The sequence below is a fragment of the Podarcis melisellensis genome, assembly GCF_964234715.1.
Source record: "Podarcis melisellensis genome assembly, chromosome: 17".
NCBI classification, from domain to species: Eukaryota; Metazoa; Chordata; class Lepidosauria; order Squamata; family Lacertidae; genus Podarcis; species Podarcis melisellensis.
In genome coordinates this window covers 11784700-11805186 of record NC_138534.1, presented here as the reverse complement: position 1 = coordinate 11805186, position 20487 = coordinate 11784700, and the positions used below count along the sequence as shown (strand labels likewise).

The following is a 20487-nucleotide window of genomic DNA, read 5'->3' as shown; positions in this document are numbered from 1 at the left end:
TTCCTATAAACATGGCTTCTGTTATGATCCAGTGGTGCTCAGCTCTACCAAGTGAAATGGCCTGCATTTTTTAAAAAATAAGCACCCTGCAAAATCTCAAAGCCACATTTTTTTCTGTTCTCACACATCCTTCCATCACCCATTTTGATGTAGAGAGCGTTCTGGATACTTTCCTGTCAATCTTCCATTCTCTGGCCAATCAGTTCTCTGTACCACTCAGCCAATCTCAATCCAAAAGTATATCCATGGCCAGGAGGTCCCACCCATCTGTCTCCGGGCAGCAAAAAGCCAATTTTCATTTTACCTTGATGTGCAGCTTCCCTCTCATTTTCATTTTCTCAACCCAGGTAACATGTCTAACATTAACTGGCTTTTGGGTTTGTCCAGGGGCTGTTTGGCGCATGCTCAGAGCTGTTCTCTTCACATCTTTCGCAAGGAGGCAGGAGAAATGAGTGGTTCTCAGTATGAGCAGATTGTATTTGTCACGTGAGAGAGAGCTTGGAACAGGGTATAGTGTGAATTTCTTTCTATAATAAACATGTATCTATTTTGCAACACTTAAGCTATTTGCGTTTATTTTTGCACACCTTAAGAAGAGAAAAAGCAAACTGTGGATAGCTTGTGTGTGTTGCAGCAGAAGAAAGGCTGCTATCTGCTCTTGGTGGAGGCAAAGGATCTCCTTCTTGTCTCCCCTGAGCAAATCCTCTGGCTTACTTCCATGCTACTTAGTAATCAGGAGGTGCAGAAATGCTCTCCTCCCCCAGATTCATTTCTCATCTTCCAGCCCAGAGCTTCTACACATCATGGATGTATCTGAAAGAGATGTGGGTGGGTGTGATGGCCTGGGACTCGGGCTTGGACTCGAGGAGACTCAGTCCGCACCTGATCCTTTGCCTCAGGCATCATCTGAACCCAGTCTGGGGCCTGATCCTGAAGAGTCCCAGTCTGCACAGGTTCCCCTGCAACAAACACCAGCTGGGCAGAGTCAGGGGCCTGAGCCTGCCCTGGCTCCAGATGCGGGGGTGCCCTCGTTGCCTTCAGCTGGGCCATCACTTACAGCTGCTCCACTACCGGTTGGGTCAGGGGAGGCTGAGGCGGCCCCTGGGTCTAGTAACCCACTGACGTCTCCTGAGCTGCAGAGACTAAGGTCTGAGAGAAGGAGAGACCTGAGTACTTGCAGGAGAAGTGCTCGCCTTTGGGTGAAACAGGGAGGTGAGACCGGCAGCTACCCCAACAAAGATAAAAGGCTGTCGGACCCCACCCCAGGTTGCGGGAGCAACATTGCTGTATGCTAGATCCTGTACCTGTCCTTGCCTGGTTTCCTGCCTCGTGTCCTGCCTTGGCCCTGTTGGACTGACTCCCAGTGGAACCTTCGGATTCTGGACTAGTCCTGGACTGCGTTTCACGGGTTACCCCCGGGCCCAACACAGTGTGGACCAAACTAATGTGAGGCCTGCAGGTGTCACATTGACATGCCTTTGTGGGCCCTTGCCTACCTCCGCCTCCTAGAGCGTACCTCCTGCTGTTCCTTACCTCTCAGAGCCCATCGTGTTCAGAGAGACAGGGGCCCTTCTGGCGATGGGTCCTGCTGCTCTGGTTCCTGGGCACTGACCTCCATTCCCTCACCATCCTCCATCATTCTGTGAAGACTTTCTGCCCCAACCTCTCCTTCTTCACCCCCAGTCTGCCCCGGTGTGCCCCAGTCATGGCTACACGGCTCGCTGGGATCCTCTTCCCACAACAACGGTTCCTACAACAACGGTTTGAGGGAGGTCACTGCTCAGTGGCAGATGAGGGGGAAAGCTGGGAAATAATGGGAGTAAAGGAGGAGGAAGAAGAAGCACCAGGGGAGCAACAGCTGATGGACTCACTGTCTTTCAAAAGCATTCCAGACCCCTCTGTAGTGGAAATGCGGAAGACAATTGTATTTTGAGGAGTTAGGTGGCATGTCCCTTTCCCTTTAACATCTCCAGCTTGAGGTCTGCTGGATTCTTGTGTTTCACACACCTGTCAGGAGTTTCTTGGGTTCTTCTGTGTTGGAAGTGCTGGCTGGATGCCCGGCTGCAGGTAGTGAGAGACTCTCAGCCGCTCTGTATTCCAGGTGCACTTGATTACATCAAGGCAGGCTATAAAAGCCATAGGTGGGAGGGGCCCGGTGAGCTTCTGCCCGGATCAAAGGACCTGATGCTGGGAGACCGATGCTCTACCTGGGGCTCCAGGCAGCTGTAGGGGAGATTGGGTAGCCCCTGTTGGATATGTTTTATGTTATGCTTTGTATGCCTGCTGTTTATTTGTTAATAAAACTGTTTTGGTTCCCCTTCCACCTCCTCATTCCTTTTGTCCGGATATCCTTGGAAAGAACTGCTGTATTTGGCAGCACACCCTCCTCTCCCAGAACAAGGCAGGCCTTGAAAGTAGGAGAGCAAAGTGCTCAAAGGCAGAGGGCACTTTCCAGCACCTGTAGCAATGACTCATGAGGAAGTGGGAGAGACGGAAGGGGTGGAGCTTCACTCGGAGCAATGCCATTATTCCAAGAGGCTGCATTTCTAAGCCTCTCTCTGTGAATATTGAATAGTAAGAACTTTCTGCAATGTGCTCTATGTGAGGCTACCTTTGAAGGTGACCAGGAAACTACAACTAATCCAGAATGCGGCAGCCAGACTGGTGACTGGGAGCGGCCGCTGAGACCATATAACACCGGTCTTGAAATACCTACATTGGCTTCCAGTACGTTTCCGAGCACAATTCAAAGTGTTGGTGCTGACCTTTGAAGCCCTAAACAGCCTCAGCCCAGTATATCTGAAGGACGTGTCTCCACCCCCATCATTCAGCCTGGACACTGAGGTCCAGCTTTGAGGGCCTTCTTGGTAGTGGCTCCTGCCCTGTGGAACTCCCTCCCATCAGATGTCAAGGAAATAAACAACTACCTGAATTTTAGAAGTCATCTGAAGGCAGCCCTGTTTAGGGAAGTTTTTAACGTCTGATGTTTTATCATTTTTTAATTATTATTATTATTATCATTAATTCTGTTGGGAGCCACCCAGAGTGGCTGGGGAAACCCAACCAGATGGGCAGGGTATAAATAAATTATTCTTATTAATATTATTTCCTTGTCTTATCCCTTCCTGGCAACCTACCGTGAGGGTTGGATCCTCTGACGCCTGACACTGCAGTTCATGACACTTTGCAGTTTTGGCTTATACTCTTCCTCCACCATTTCTCAGTAGCTCTGACTCGGATAAGCAATGGTGGGAAAAGGAAGAATGGTTGCCTACACAGTTAGAAGAAGATACAGTGGTACCTCAGGTTACATACGCTTCAGGTTACAGACTCCGCTAACCCAGAAATAGTGCTTCAGGTTAAGAACTTTGCTTCAGGATGAGAACAGAAATCGTGCTCCGGTGGAGCGGCAGCAGCGAGAGGCCCCATTAGCTAAAGTGGTGCTTCAGGTTAAGAACAGTTTCAGGTTAAGAATAGACCTCCGGAAAGAATTAAGTACAGTGGTGCCTCGCAAGACGAAATTAATTCGTTCCGCGAGTCTTTTCTTCTTGCGAGGTTTTTCGCCTTGCAAAGCATGGTCAGTCACAACTGCACCTCTTCAAGCGTTTTTTTTAAAAAAAGGAAACAAACTCGCAAGACGTTTTCGTCTTGCGAAGCAAGCCCATAGGGAAAATCGTCTTGTGAAGCAACTCAAAAAACGAAAAACTCTTTCGTCTTGCGAGTTTTTTGTCTTCCGAGGCATTCGTCTTGCGAGGTACCACTGTACTTAACCCGAGGTACCACTGTATTGCCAAAAAGGAGGAGGTGGTGGTATTGATAGCTTTACTTTTGGAACAAGGGTATTACCCTGCATTTTGGCTTTCAAAACGTTCAACAACCGAGGCGCCACTTCCGATTGGGAGCAGGAGCTTGCTGCACTCAAGCGGAAGTCGTGTTGGATGTTTGGCTTCCGAAAAACATTTGAAAAACGGAGCATTTCCTCCTCGGTTTTCAGCATTCAGGAGCTAAAACATTCCAAAACAGAGGCGTTCAGGAGCCGAGGTTTGACTGTACTTACTTCTGTGGGCAGAAAGAAAAATCTTATTTTTTGTGGTCCAAGAATAAATTTATCACAGGACCTTCACGCTCTCTAATTCTATGTAGCAAATGCTTGACAAGGGCAAACTATTATGCATCCCTGGAAATGATTACATGCTAAGCTGGCCTAATGAATCTGCTGAGAACACTTAACCCTGTCTCAAGTAAGTAGGCAAGCAACTGCTGACATTTCAGAGAAGTATGAACAAGGCAATAGGTGTCTTTGCCTTCAGTAGCCTGCAGAGCAAGTTTGAAGGGCACAAGCAGCCGTATGACGTGCAGGTATATATTGTTTTGAAATTCAAGAATTACCCAGTTCCCAGACACACCTTTTGTGGAATGTGCAATTTAGAGTATCAACCTAGCAACATAATCAGTGCAAAAATATATTAGAATAAAAGTTGTTGTTTGTAACCCACAACTATGAGTTTCCTTGCAGATAAAAAAGTAATTCCACATGATATTGGTCCATTGTCTTAATCTGCACAACTGGTCTGAGTAAAAACTGCAGTTTGTAAGACAATAGCCCATAACTGCAGGTATCTTTATAATAACAGAAGCTAAAAAATGTACCTTTCAGCATGCAAAATCTGCAGATAATAATCATAAAGCTGCCTTTGAAAAGTGTTCGAAAACTTCAACTGGCCCAAAAAGCTGCAGGCAGATTGTTGAACAGAGCTGGTTATTGAGTGCACATGACTCCCTTGTTACAACTCCACCGGCTACCAGTCTGTTTTCGGGCACAATTGGAGCTGCCTTATTTCAAAAAGTAGAAACTAGGAAGGACCCCCTGAAAGTGAACTTTTAAGGAAGCCACACACAAAAATTGAGTTTTGTTTTATTTTTGTTTTTTACAGAAACGCCAACAAACACTATTTTTCAATTGACTTGCCTAAGATCCAGGACAAAGCGACGCCTTTTGGAAATTCCCCGGACATCTGGGCAAATCCCTATTTTCTAGGCTACAGTGTTTCCCTCCTTGTTTTCCTACCAGCAGATGAAGGCTTCCTTGTTCCAGCAGGCTTTTTGGAACTGGTTGGGGTGTGTGTGTGTTTGTGTGTGTGTGTGTGTGTGTGTGTGTGTGTGTATATATATATATATAGCTTTAGTTCTACCGGACTTCAAATACTCCTTGACTGTTATATTTTATGTGTTTTTAGCTTTTACTATTTTATCTGTGTTATTTTAATTTGTGAAAGCCACCTTGTGAAAAGGGTGGGATAAAAACAACAACAACAACACTGATGATAAATTAGCAAATATTTGGCCATGAGACAAAGAGTGTTCAATGTGCTTAATTTTAATTCTGCAATACATAGTGTGCAATAGCTATTTCCTTCTCCCAGTCCAGGCTCAAAAGGCAATTTAAATCTGAGTGATCTATACAGGCGATCGACTCACATGCAGCCACATATATGTGTGGCACCGGGAAATCCATCCATCCATCCAAACCCGGAAATGGCAGGAGGGAGCTGGGGAGTCCTTGTGGCTGATGAGAGGACCCTCCCTGGAGCCTGAAGAGAACATCAGTGAGGCTGAAGGAAGCCTTGAAGAGACTAGAGATGCAGCAGAGCTTTGTAGATGCTGCTCAGCCTCCCCACCTAACAGCTGAAGTGTGAGGTAGCGCAGCAGCAGCAGCCACTTTCCTGCATCCAGCTGGCCCCAGCGCTTCAATTCTAGTTGTGGATATTTTTGGATACTATATTTTTGGTCTGGATTGGAGAGAAAGCAGCAAGGAGGGTGTTTAGAGGTGTTTAGAGGGTGCCCCCCTCCTCAGTTCATGCAATTTCACTTATGTGCGCCGGGGCCCGGAACATAACCCCCAGATAAGTGGGGAGAGGCCTGTATCCGATCACGTGCTGAATGTCAGCGATTCAGGTTTAGTCAGATTCCCTTTGACTTCACTGGAGAGTTCTGCCTCCTTGTCTGTTCTTTGACGATTTCGCTGGATGTTAACTCAGAAGTAATTTCAGTATTTATAGGAAGACTTGCTTGGCAAGTCCTCTGAATGACCTTTCAAAACATTTATTAACTGCCTCTTGTATCCCATCAAAATAGATGTTAACAAATGCATGTAAATTACAGTGGTCAGGAATAATGAAACAGTCATCGTGACTGTTGTAATAATTGTTTCTGAAACACAAACTGCCAATTTGCTCCAACTTGCATCTGAAAAGGAACCCTGGGATGATAGAGAGCTCATCCACACCAGAGTTTAATGTAGATTTGAAGAAGCTTGTGTCTTCATTTGTGTGTGCGCACCCATGTGTGTGTGGTGTCCTTATGAAGTCCTCTTCACCCAAGTGGCAGCTCTCCCACACACCCCAGCTAAATGTAGATTTTCTCATTTTGTGGCTAATTCATTACAGGGAGAAAATCCAACACACACAGACACTGAAGTGGTGTATACATTTTTATGAATACATTAAAAAAAATCGTGTGCTTGGTGGGATTTCTTTTTAGTGCATGTTGTTACATTTTTCTTTGTGCTATCCTTCACCACAACCCCACTTCCATTTTGTTTCCATCCATTGTGTCCGGATGAAAAGATGCAGCCTGCCCATTTCCACTAGTTGTTGCTGAACGCACAATCTAGGTATTTCTATTTTTAAAAACAGCTCATTTACATGGCAGCAGCAGCATGTATGCTGTAATCATTACTGATGTTGAAGCTTACTGTTAATATGTCAACTCCTGTAAGAACAAATGGATTTATGGGTCGCTAGGGGAGGGGTAGTCATGTTCCTTCTGAAATTGTCTGTCCACCTTTGTCCCCATCCTGCACTCAGCTCTCACCTGTGCATCCTAGAAGCTGTCAGCATTCAACAGGGGCCACATCCTAGGAATGGATTTGACTGGCTGGCTAAACCAGGTGAGGGTAGTCAATGGGTCTCAAACTCTTGGTGAGTTAGAGACTTTCCCTACATGTGAAAACAGGATTCTCTGGATTGAGCAGATGAGACCACTAGTGATTCCAGCCATCAAAAAAGCAGATGGGGCTTGTCAGCCTGGGAAGGTAGCCCATCTTGGAGAAGGAAAGCTCTGATCATAATAATAATAATAATAATAATAATAATAATAATAATAATAATAATTTATTATTTATACCCCACCCATCTGGCTGGGTTTCCCCAGCCACTCTGGGCGGCTTCCAACTGAATATTAAAAACAGTACAGCATCAGATATTAAAAACTTCCCTAAAGAGGGCTGCCTTCAGTTGTCTTTTAAAAGTAAAATAGTTGTTTATTGCTTTATTGCTGGGAGGGCATTCCACAGGGCAGGCGCCACTACGCCACTACCGAGAAGGCCCTCTGCTTGGTTCCCTGTAACCTTACTTCTTGCAATGAGGGAACCGCCAGAAGGCCCTCGGTGCTGGATCTCAGCGTCCGGGCTGAACGATGGGGGTGGAGACGCTCCTTCAGGTATACAGGACTGAGGCCGTTTAGGGCTTTAAAGGTCAGCACCAACACTTTGAATTGTGCTCGGAAACGTACTGGGAGCCAATGCAGATCTCTCAGAACTGGTGTTATGTGGTCCCGGTGGCCACTCCCAGTCACCAGTCTAGCTGCCGCATTCTGGATTAATTGCAGTTTCCAGGTCACCTTCAAAGGTAGCCCCACGTAGAGCGCGTTGCAGTAGTCCAAGTGGGAGATAACTAGAGCATGCACCACTCTGGCAAGACAGTCCATGGGCAGATAGGGTCTTAGCCTGTGTACCAGATGGAGCTGGTAGACAGCTGCCCTGGACACAGAATTAACCTGCGCCTCCATGGACAGCTGTGAGTCCAAAATGACTCACAGGCTGCGCACCTGGTCCTTCAGGGGCACAGTTACCCCATTCAGGACCAGGGAATCCCCCACACCCGCCCGCCCCCTGTCCCCCAAAAACAGTACTTCTGTCTTGTCAGGATTCAATCTCAATCTGTTAGCTGCCATCCATCCTCCAACAGCCTCCAGGCACTCACACAGGACCTTCATCACCTTCCCTGGTTCTGATTTAAAGGAGAGGTAGAGCTGGGTGTCATCTGCATACTGATGAACACCCAGCCCAAACCCCCTGATGATCTCTCCTAGTGGCTTCATATAGATATTAAAAAGCATGGGGGAGAGGACGGGACCCTGAGGCACTCCACAAGTGAGAGCCCAGGGGTCTGAACACCCATCCCCCCACACCACTTTCTGGACACGGCCCAGGAGAAAGGAGCGGAACCACCGTATAACAGTGCCCCCAGCTCCCAGCTCCTCTAGACGGTCCTAAACCTCCACTACCTTGCAGGATATTTGGCAAAAGACAAAGGACTGAACTCTACACAAATCAAAATTTGGGGTGTCAACTTGAATGAAATATGGGGGGCGCAAGTAAGCCGTCTCCCACAGAATCAATCACAAGGTGTGGTGCACACACACCATTTGAATGGCAATGGCTTTGGGGGCACCTGGGCCCATCAAATATTTTATTGGGTCCCTGGGCCCCTAGGAGTTGACTCCTATGTCAAGAGTGGAGTCCCTAAGACAATTGGAAGGCACCTTGTATGCCTCCTTCTGGCAACTCCTGCCTCCATGCTGGTACCAAATGTATTGCTATGCTTTCCTTTGGACCACATCAGTGAGGCTGAGAGAGGGGTCTTGTCATCTGGGCATCCCAGCACCTCCATATACACTGCCCAGGAGGTCACTTTTGGTCCTATTAATGCAGCAGTTTGACTTCATCCCCAGAGGCACAGTCAACTGTCTCTTGAGCCAAACAGATAGCAAGAACAATAGGAATAGAACATATTTTGCCAGAAGTGAAATGGTTGCAACAAAAGTGTTTGCATGGTCAATAAGAAAAGGTACCTCCAACTATTCATTTATCTCTGGTGGCATCTAGATGTCAATAAGCCATTACCGGAAGGCTATTAAAGTCTGTCTGTGACTCACTCACAGGTCAGTTCTGATGCAACACTGGGCAAGAATCCATCCATTCTTGTTAAAGGCAGATTTCTGCAGAGGTTCTTCACATGCCTGTTCTTGCTTTATTCATGATTTAAGCAATCATCTATAGTTCACTCCATGACACTTGTAGGAGAATATAGACTCAATGATGATGCATCTGCTCTCTGAACTCTCGACACCGTATCTGTAGCGCAGGCTGCCTCTAGAATATTTAGAACTAAAGCTTTTGGATCAAGTAAAGTAATCTGGGTTCCAGGCCCATTGTCTCCAGTTTGGTCCATGACAGCCCCCTGTCAACAGTGTCAAAAGCAGCCTTAATATCTAGGAAGGCCACATAGAGACGTTCTTTGTGGAGCCGCATGTACTTAGTGGCTAAATGGGATAACACCATGCAATTGCGTAAAGTGGATTTCCCTGGCCTAAACCCTGCCTGCTCTGGACCAAGATGTCCAGAGTTATGCCAAGTAGTTAGTTTATTTAACAGATGTTTACAATTTCCCAATATTTGATAAAGCCACTTCCGACCTCGGGAGGAGGTGGTGTTGCGGACTTCATGCCTCCAACACCCACGCGGAGGCTTGCTCCCAGCCCCGCGCGATCAGGGGAATCCTCTGCTGCGTCATCCCCCTGGCCAGCCAATCAGCTGGCTCGGGGTGTGTGGCTTGCCACATTTAAGGCAGGCGCGGCTCTTTTGATGCCGCTCAGCTGGGCGAATTTCCCACCCACCCGCCCTTCAAGGTTTCTCCTTTCACCTTGTTATGGACCTCAGTTGGCCGCCGTTAAGGAGCCTGGTAGGAATTTTTCCACTTGGCAAATTGGCACCAGCCACTTGGTTTTTTTCGCCTACCTCGTAGCAAATCGTCAGAACTTCCTCGGTTTGGAGGTTAGGCATTGGTAGGGGTATTGTTATGTAGATGAATGGGGGGGAGGAGCGCCATCACCTCCCCCAAATATTGAAGGGTAGTCTTGTAAGGGATTCCGGGGAGCGTGACCCGTCCGAAGCCTATGGAGGCAAGGACCCAAGGCACGTCCCTGAGCTGTGACCCCTGGGGGAGTGCCTAGTTGATGTGTATCGGCAGGGCTCCCCCTGCTGGTGTTAACCCTTCCCGGCCTTCAGGCAGACAGACTGAAGCCAGATAGCCGATTAGGACCAATGCCTAAGCCAATACCGCTCATCACGTGTAACCAATAAAGTTGTGGCCAATTTTAGCCCATTAACCTAAACATCGGTGTCCTGTGTCTTTATTTCTACTGGTGGGAGGCAGGAACTCGCCACGCAATAGACTTATTGGCCGATAGTTGGACAGCAGCTTTTTATCACCTTTTTTAAAAATTGGGATAATTATAGGTTGCTGCCATGAGTTAGGCATAATACCAAATCTATCTATCATAGTGAACAATTCCGCTATTACTGGAGCCCACCACTCTGACTTAAAGGTAAAGGGACCCCTGAACATTAGGTCCAGTCGTGACCGACTCTGGGGTTGCGGCACTCATCTCACTTTATTGGCCGAGGGAACCAGTGTACAACTTCCGAGTCATGTGGCTAGCATGACGAAGCCGCTTCTGGCGAACCAGAGCAGCGCACGGAAACGCCGTTTACCTTCCCGCCAGAGTGGTACCTATGTATCTACTTGCACTTTGAGGTGCTTTCAAACTGCTAGGTTGGCAGGAGTAGGGACTGAGCAACGGGAGCTCACCCCGTCGCGGGGATTTGAACCGCCGACCTTCTGATCAGCAAGCCCTAGGCTCTGTGGTTTAACCCACAGCACCACTCTGACTTAGCTTTGATCAATTCAGATGGAACGGCATCAGGGCCGGCAGCCTTTCCTAGTTTCATCTGGTCGATTAAACTTATAACTTCGGTAATGGAGACAGGATGTTTGTATGTGATGCCAATAAAAGGTTTGATGATGATGATATTTAGAACTGCTCTCGGAGCTTTCTGCAGCAACTTACTCAGGTGATTCATAAACTCTACAGCAATGGAAAGGAAACGCCATGGATGCAGACTCAGAAGAGCCATTTTCCAGTGCAGAAAATAATCTACTTAGAAAGGAATGTGGTTGTAGAAATAATCCTTCCCATCAGTTTTAGCCTTCTTAATATCTTCCAAGTCAAATCTGAGGAACAGAGATGCATTTATTACAGTCAAACCTTGGCTCCTGAACACCTCCGTTTTGGAATGTTTCAGCTCCCAAACTTCAAAAACCCTAAAGTAAATGCTCTGGTTTTTTAAAGTTTTCTGGAAGCCAAACGTCTGACACAGCTTCTGCTTGAGTGCAAGAAGCTCCTGCAACAAATTGGAAGTCACGCCTCGGTTGTCAAACATTTCAGAAGCCGAACGGGCTTCCGTAATGGATAACGTTCGGCAACCAGGGTTTGACTATATATTTGAGGCACCATAATGCGCTGTGGTCTAAACCACAGAGCCTAGGGCTTGCTGATCAGAAGGTCAGCGGTTCAAATCCCTGCAATGGGGTGAGCTCCCTTTGCTCAGTCCCAGCTACTGCCCACCTAGCAGTTTGAAAGCATGTCAAAGTGCAAGTAGATAAATAGGTACCGCTCCAGCGGGAAGGTTAACGGCGTTTCCGTGCGCTGCTCTGGTTCGCCAGAAGCGGCTTCGTCATGCTGGCCACATGACCCGGAAGCTGTACGCCGGCTCCCTCGGCCAATAATGCGAGATGAGCGGCGCAATCCCAGAGTCGTCCGCAACTGGACCTAACGGTCAGGGGTACCTTTACATTTAATTACCCTTTGCAAAATGCAGTTTCTGTTTAGACCTCCCAAACATATGGAAATTAAGTAATTTCAACCCCTATCCATTTCATTTCTAGCAATTTGAAATCCACAAACTTTTCTATTTCAGGATTTCCGAAGCTTTCTTTGGTTATGGCTCAAGGTGCTATCTGTAAGCATTCCTAAATGTAAACCGGCCGCAGTTAACATTTCTAAAGATGCACTTTATTGCTTTAAACCCAAATGAGGTTTTTTTTTAAGGGTGTGTTTATATGTTTACCAAGGAACTTCTCATGTTTTCTCCTACATCCAGGGGTAAGCCACATACATTTTAATGCCAGAGGCAGAAAAATCCAAATAACATTCACAACTTAATGTGGGCAACAATTCAGAGAACCAAAATCATCTACCTGAGGGAGCAGCCTCATTGTCCTTAAGGGATTAGGTCTGGCCCAGAGGAAAGGAGAGTTTATTGGCCTCTTTACAACACCCGTGATATTCCGTTGTAGTCCAGAATATCTAGAAAAGCTGGTTGATGGAGTTCACTGTCACCCCAAGATACAGTAACATGTTCCATTTTTGACATTTGGGAACAGTGTCAAGTACTGTGTTTTTCACTCTATAGGATGCACTTTTTCCCCTCCAAAAATTAAGGGGAAATGTGTGTGCGTCCTATAGAGCGAATGCAGGCTCCTTGGCTTCAGCGATAGCAACGCGAAGCCTCTGAAGCGCAGAGGGAGCGCTCCCTCCACGCTCCAGAGGCTTCGTGTTGCTTTCGCTGAAGCCTGGAGAGCGAGAGGGGTCGGTGCTCTCCAGGCTTCAGGGATAGTCGCCTGAAGACTTTAGAGTGCAGCGCAAGTTCGCACTGCATTCCGGAGGCTTGAGGTTCCTTTCACTGAAGCCAGGAGAGCAAGACTCTCCTGGCTTCAGCAGAGAGGGAGAGCTGCGCAGTGCCCCTTCAGCCAAGCGGGAGGAGAAATGGAAGGGGCTCTGTTTCTCCTGCTGCTTCGTTGAAGGGGCACTGAGCAGAGAGGGGGAGAATATTTTTCTTGTTCTCCCCCTCTAAAACAAGGTGCGTCCTATAGAGCAAAAGATATGGTGCCTACATTTCTCAATAGTGTGTATGGAAGTCATTTTAAGACAATGATCACCATAGTTCATCTGAATATAAACAATGCAGAACAAGGCAGATCACTGGGTACTGTACCAGTCTTTGGGTTCCAGGGCAGAGCAGGAGTTGTACTCAGAAACTTGGAACAGTTTTGGACACAATCCAACAATCCACACCCACCCACAGAAATAATCATATTGAGAGAGGCTAGGGTTGTCTGACACACAGAATAATTCAGTGGAGAGAGGATAAAAGTTAAAACAGAGTCACACTAGAAAACACAACACAGAAAGGACTTGTATGTACACAACACACACACAAGGAAGTTTAACATGGCTTCTCTTTACAGCACCCCCGGATTAAGACACTGCTGTCAGAGTGTACTTCACATTTGACATTTGGAACAGTTTATGGTACATTTGCCAAGGATGCTATAAAAAAAGAAAGTCAGAGTTTCCAGTGTGGTAAGATATTTTAGCAGCAGTTTTTCCGGCGATACAAAAATGCTGAGCAGCAACCAGTTATTCCTATGGCAGCATCCTAGATACCAAAGTCTTTGGGTTCTGGAGGAAATACTCTGACATTTGAAGCAGTTTTCAGTTCAGTCATTTACAGTGTGCCCAGCTTGGTAAGGTAGAGCAGTTGTAGATTTTGTATGGATAAGCATAATGATATTTGGAACACATTTATAAAAAAAAAATAGTCGGTTATAAATAACCATATATGTATTTGGATAATAATAACATTTATATACCTATATACTACACAAGCATATAGTAAATTGTAGTTGTTTGCATATATAGTAGTATAATGTAACTTTTTTTCTTTTCTTTTTTTTCTTTTATTTTGTTCAGTTGAAATACTTTCAATAAAAAATAAAAATGGAAAACAAAACATCATGACTCTCAGCCCTGCAGTGGGATCCTGGGAAACGGGATCCTGGCCTGAGGCGTGAAACTCTGCTGACATTTTGGGCATCAATTAAAATCAATTGTTTCCTGTCATGGAAATATGAACCTCAGAGGCACATGCTGCTCATTTCAGAGGTGAGGTGAACATTTCAACCCCATAATTTTTCAGTAACTCAGAATAAAGGCAGTAGAATTATACAGAAACTCCTTTAAGAAGATATCACCTTCTGGATGTGTGTCTTTGTTTTTATATTGTACATTTGCAAGCGGGGTCTTTGTTATTTTTAACAAGGCCCAGAAATTTTAAGTGTGTCATAAATAAAAAATCACCACAACTGTGCACCTAACCAGGACAAAGGGCTTATCCTCTCAACCAAGGTCTGACTCAGATGAGTCTCGGGGGCATGTTGATGAAGATTTTGTGTCTTTGAGGTCATCATCACACAGTAACATCAGCTGCCCAGACTGGAATAGGCAATGCTGTCTGGGGGAAGAAAGTTGGTTAAAACGTAACAGAGCCTGTGAAATTCCTTTCTTTAGATCCCTGGAGGAATTATCTTCTACTTTGTGGAATTTGGCCAGGGCCTATTTATTCCCTGCTTTAATTGCCCTCCAGCAAAATAAGCACACTGTGCTTTGAACAATTTGGCTCTTCTGCAATAACAGCCCTAGAACAAACGCTGGGTTTAAGTGAGTGATGTACTGGGCTGCTGTTGACAAACCTTTTGGCAACGTGTGCAGACTGGATATGACCTACCTGAGAGAGAAGTCAAGTATTTCAGCAATACAGGAATCTCCTGAAACCAATGCAAAGGGCAGCAGCAACAGAAGAACCGAGAGGGGAAGGAAATGTGTGGCAGTATGCAAATCTTGCTCCTCACATTTGACACGGGACTTTAGAGGAAGAGGTGGAGCAAGTTCACCAAAGCAGTTTAAAAGGCACAGGACCTGGTCCTCATTTTCATCTTTCCCACACCAGAGCAGAGATGGGCTCCTGGATTTTTCTGGTAGCCCTCCTTGCTCCTTTAAGTATCGCAGCTCCTCCAGACCCGTAAGTAATCATGTCTGTGTATAGCATTTTCCTGCTTTGGAGTCAAAAGCCTGGTGGTGGCAATTGCAAAAAACTAACTCAGGTGGTGGTCTATTAGGCGCAGCCGTTTGTTGGTGGTTTGTTCCTTAAAGATGCATGTTGAATGCAGCAGTGGCAGATGTAATGTGGCAGTCCAGGAGGATACAGACTCCTCACACCAGCATCTCTGCAGAATACCTGGGGAAGCATCAGTGGTGAGGTTGGGCTTGCATAGGTGCACAACCATAATTAATCTAGTGCTTCTGATGCTGTGTCAGCACCTTGCCAGCCAAATACCAACCAGGTAAGCTACAGAGATGGTGGCTTTGTTGTGCTCCTGAACCACATTGGCTCCTACTACAGTGGTACTTCAGGTTAAGTACTTAATTTGTTCCAGAGGTCCGTACTTAACCTGAAATTGTTCTTAACCTGAAGCACCACTTTAGCTAATGGGGCCTCCTGCTGCTGTCGCGCTGCAGGAGCCTGATTTCTGCTCTCATCCTGAAGCAAAGTTCTTAACCTGAAGCACTATTTCTGGGTTAGCGGAGTCTGTAACCTGAAGCGTATGTAACCTGAGGTACCACTGTATACTGTAGTGCCTCAGAATAGCACCCATGAATCTGTCTTTCTGCTTTATATTATTATTATTATTATTATTATTATTGGAGTGCCTAAGGCATGTAAGTTGTAAAGTAATCCTATTTTTAAAAAAGTCAACTACAGAGCTTGGTTTGAAGGAGTTGCTTTCATTGCTGCAAAGTGAATACTTCAGTCTCCACCCTGATTAACTAGGGCAGGAAGAGATTGGCAGCAAGAGACACAAAAGAGACAGCAGGGTGGCAACGAAACACTGGTGTTACCGGTTCGTAACCCAACCCAATTTCTAGAGAATGAAGAGGGTGAGCAGCCACACAAAAAGACAATGAAAAGCAGGATAGAGAGAGGAATCACAGGACTGTAGAGTAGGAAGGGGCCTTGAGGGCCATCTAGTCTAACCCCTTGCAATGCAGAAATCTCAACTAAATCCATACATGACAAATGACCGTTCAACCTCTGCTTGAAAACCTCCATAGAAGAGCAAAGGATCCTGTTTCTTTAGCAAACAAATACAAAACGGGGCTATACTAATTCTAAAGTCTATTGCTGCCACAGACGCATGGCGTTCCCAGCCAGTGTGGGGAGGGTCAAGAGAATGGACACAGGAGACTGGTATTGGGTTGAATTAGGCCACAACTGGGACGCGGGTGGCGCTGTGGGTTAAACCACAGAGCCTAGGACTTGCCAATCAGAAGGTCAGCGGTTCGAATCCCCACAACAGGGTGAGCTCCCGTTGCTCAGTCCCTGCTCCTGCCAACCTAGCAGTTCAAAAGCAAGTCAAAGTACAAGTAGATAAATAGGTACCACTCCGGCGGGAAGGTAAATAGTGTTTCCGTGCGCTGCTCTGGTTCGCCAGAAGCAGCTTAGTCATGCTCGTCACATGACCTGGAAGCTGTACGCCGGCTCCCTCGGCCAATAAAGCAAGATGAGTGCCGCAACCCCAGAGTCGGTCACGACTGGACCTAAAGGTCAGGGGTACCTTTACCTTTACTAGGCCACAACTTTACTGATGACAGGACAGACCAGGTTTGTCTAAGGCACTGGGCTTGCATCCGGCAGTTGTCACACTGCATGATAGGAATCCATTGGGGTCGAGCCTCTGATTGGATGAGGTACATTGGCCAATTGGTCTCTGTGTGGACTCCCAGACAGAGTCACCCCTCCTGGACCCCTTTTATGCGATACCCCCCGCAACTAAGGATCCAGCCCAATGCCTTATCCACCCAAGTTATGACAGTTGCTATGAGGTAGGTGAAAATCTGCAAGCCGGCCAGTTTGCTTGCAGGAGAAAATTCCTCCTTGGCCCTGAATATGGTGACCGAGTAAACCACAGCTAGGTCCATATGCCAACTTGCCAGTTCCCCCACTGCCAGGGCCATAACAGGCTGGCTGGGTGGGTGGAAAGTCTTGTGGCACACAGCAAAGAGGCCGTCCTGCACCTGGGCACCATTTTAAATACAAGAGGGGCAGGTAGGACCCGGGAACCTGCCCCAATTGGCCTTGAGGGTCAGGCCTGCCCAGAATGGAGGGCCCAGTGTAGTTGGAGTTGGCTGGCACCAGGTGACCACCCCATCCCCCAGATGCGCCAGAAGATGGAGCACACACACCCCCGGACCACCCACAGCTGTGCTGTGCAGAAAACGCCACTCACCCAAAGCCCTAGGTGAACAAATACAGTGGTACCTTGGGTTAAGAACTTAATTCATTCCAGAGGTAGAGGTCCATTCTTAACCTGAAACTGTTCTTAACCTGAAGCACCACTTTAGCTAATGGGGTCTCCCGCTGCTGCCACGCCACTGGAGCACAATTTCTGTTCTCATCCCGAAGCAAAGTTCTTAACCCGAGGTACTATTTCTGGGTTAGTGGAGTCTGTAACCTGAAGCATCTTTAACCTGAAGCGTCTGTAACCCGAGGTACCACTGTACTCTTAAGCAGGCTTACTCATAACCAGGTTTGCTCATGAGGGTCTCGTGATGCTTGTAGAGCATCATTGTCTTTTGTGTGGGATTCAGTCAAATGCCAGTACATTCGAGTTACGCAACTGAAGTTGGTTTGGCACTCTTGTGCAACAAACTCAAGAAAGCAAACATTGTGCAAAGAAGGAAGATGCACTGGAAAGTGGGGTGGGGTTAACAATTGCTTGATGCGTACAGTTCTCCTATCTGAAAACCTACTCCACCAAGTGTTATGGCGAGTCATTCAGGGGGGAATTCCACTTGGCACATGTTCCACGGTAACTTTGGTTAATAGTTTGCACAGAAAACGACTCTTCACTTATTGTCCTATCTCCCAAGTTCTACCTGGGGTGGGGTAAGGAATGGGTGTCATGCAGCCATGCTGCTGCACCCCTTTCCCACACAAATGCTTCCCCATACGTCCTCCCTCCCCTGTTCCATTTAGAAGGTCAAATAAATGTGTGTTCTCCCCCTTTCGGTCAATAACCTCTGTCTACAGTGAGAGTGATGGAAGCAGATGCCAAGTAAATACTCTGCCTTTCTGTCATGATTGCATAAAAGCTGGGGGGGGGGGTGAACTATGTGGATAAATGGTATGGACATGATTTTTTCCATTTCAAATTTACCAGTAAGGTCATATGCATACACACACAATTAAAACAACAACGAGACAATACTAAATAAGGAAAAACAGAACACATTGTCCTGTTTGTTTAGTCGTTTAGTCGTGTCTGACGCTTTGTGACCCCATGGACCAGAGCACGCCAGGCATTCCTGTCTTCCACTGCCTCCCGCAGCTTGGTCAAACTCATCCTGGTAGCTTCGAGAACACTGTCCAACCATCTCGTCCTCTGTCGTCCCCTTTTCCTTGTGCCCTCCATCTTTCCCAACATCAGGGTCTTTTCCAGGGAGTCTTCTCTTCTCATGAGGTGGCCCAAGTATTGGAGCCTCAGCTTCAGGATCTGTCCTTCCAGTGAGCACTCAGGGCTGATTTCCTTCAGAATGGAGAGGTTTGATCTTTTTGCAGTCCATGGGACTCTCAAGAGTCTCCAAATATTCCATTGCAAGGTATATTGTGATGTAAAACAACGAGCTGTTTCCCTTGTGCCAATTTGACAGATTTGGCTCTCCTTAAAGATTTCTTTTTTTGCTTAGAATTTAGTCCCAATTCTCTGCATTGCTGGTTGCTTTCAAACTATGTCCCTTGATAGTGACTTGTGGCTGACAAGCTGTACCCTTCTCTTTATTGCAGGCAGTACATCCTGATCGTGCCGGCAGTAGTTCAGAGCAACACTACAAATGAGGCTTGCGTGCAACTCCTCAACCTCAATGACACGGTCTCTGTGGATGTTGTGATGGAGTACAACGTGGACCGCTTTCCCCTTTGGGAAGGGACTGTGGACGAAAAACACTTTTCCCAATGCATCAATTTTACGGTAAAGAACTCTTCATTTTTTCTTGCACCATCCTGCATTGCCAAACACACAGAAAAAGGCCGGGGGAAGGAGTAGCATGTAAAAAGGAAATAATAATCATATCTTATAACTGTTTTTCACCCCATTTGGGATGAAAGTTGCTGCATATGAAGGTCATTGTTAAGGGTGGGTGGCGCGATCTCTTCTGCTGCTTAGTGCCCCCATATGTACATTTGTCCTAGTGGCAGAAACTAAGGCACGGGCATGGGCATAGCCAGGGGGGCAGCTGCCCCCAATCAATAAAAAGCAAAACAAATCTGAGGTTCTGCCGTCCCTAACAAAAGCCTGCCCCCCTTAACAAAAATCCCATGGCTACGCCCATGGGTAGGGCAAGAAGTTTTGCAAGAAGTGAGTATGAGGAACTGAGGCAGGCAGAGGAATGAGAGATGACGTTCTAGGCAGTGCCAGATTTATGTATAAGGTAAACAAGCTATATACCTTAGGGCCCCTCTCTCTTTGGCCCCCCCCCCAAAAAAAAATTAAAGGAAGAAAACCTGAATTTACTTTAATAAAATACCATATTTTTCGCTCTATAAGACGCACCAGACCACAAGACGCACCTAGTTTTTGGAGGAGGAAAACAAGAAAAAAATATTCTGAATCCCAGAAGCCAGAACAGCAAGAGGGATCGCTGCGCAGTGAAAGCAGTGATCCCTCTTGCTGTTCTGGCTTCTGGGATAGCTGCGCAGCCTGCATTCGCTCCATAAGACGCACACACATTTCCCCTTGCTTTTTGGGAGGGAAAAAGGTGAGTCTTATAGAGCAAAAAATACGGTACATATTTTGTTATGTGCAAGTGGCTTTAGATACCTATTAGGTCCATAAATTACCATATAACATATATTCAACACAAAAAGCAGTGGCAATCTGTTGTTGACAAAGGACAGCTGGACATATAAAGGGCCCCATTACCTTCAGTAGCTTAGAGCCTCATCAAACCTAAATCCAGCCCTGGTTCTAGACTTAATAGAAGAAATAAAAACTGACAAATTGCTGGGTCTGGATGGCGTTCACTGAAGAGTTCTCAAAGAACTCAAATGTGAAAATGCTGATCTTCTAACAAAAATATGTACCTTGGCCCTCAGATCAGCCTCCATATCTGAGGACTGATAACACCTTTTATTTTTTAAGGGTTCTAGGGGTGATACTGGAGATTGCAGGCTGGTTAGATTACTGTCTGCCCTGGAAAAACTGGTGGAAAATATTGTGAAAGCTAAAATAATCAAAGATATAGAACAAGCCTTGCTAAAGCAGATCTAGCATGGCTTCTGCAAGGATAAGTCCCATCTCCCTAACAGGAATTAAGAAGACAGGAGTTAGTTCTTTGTGAGAGTCAACAAGCGATATAGACTTTCAGAAAACTTTCAGAAAGGTTTCTCATCAAACACTCATGAGTAAGCTTAGCAGTCATAGAATAAGAAGAAATGGCTTCGTGTGGATCAGAAATTGGTTAAGTTGCAGGAAGCAGAGAGTAGGAATAAAGGGACAGTTCTCTGAAAGGAGAGCTGTAGAAAGTTTAGTTCTTCAAGAATCAGTATTTGGACCTTTGCTTTTTAACTTGTTAATGAACGATCTAGGGTTAGGAGTTCGCTGCGAAGTTTGCTGATGATACTAAAGT

General features: G+C 46.3%; 1 protein-coding gene across 1 annotated transcript in view; it reads left to right on the top strand.

The window, feature by feature from the left end:
- Positions 1–14565: 14565 nt before the first annotated feature.
- LOC309359748 (ovostatin-like) overlaps positions 14566–20487 on the top strand; it is a 48937-nt gene continuing 43015 nt past the window's right edge. The window contains exons 1-2 of the mRNA XM_081893766.1: positions 14566–14824; positions 18647–18830. Coding sequence (XP_081749892.1) covers positions 14760–14824; positions 18647–18830 — 249 coding nt within the window. The 5' untranslated portion in view covers positions 14566–14759. The remainder of the gene's footprint in view (positions 14825–18646; positions 18831–20487) is intronic.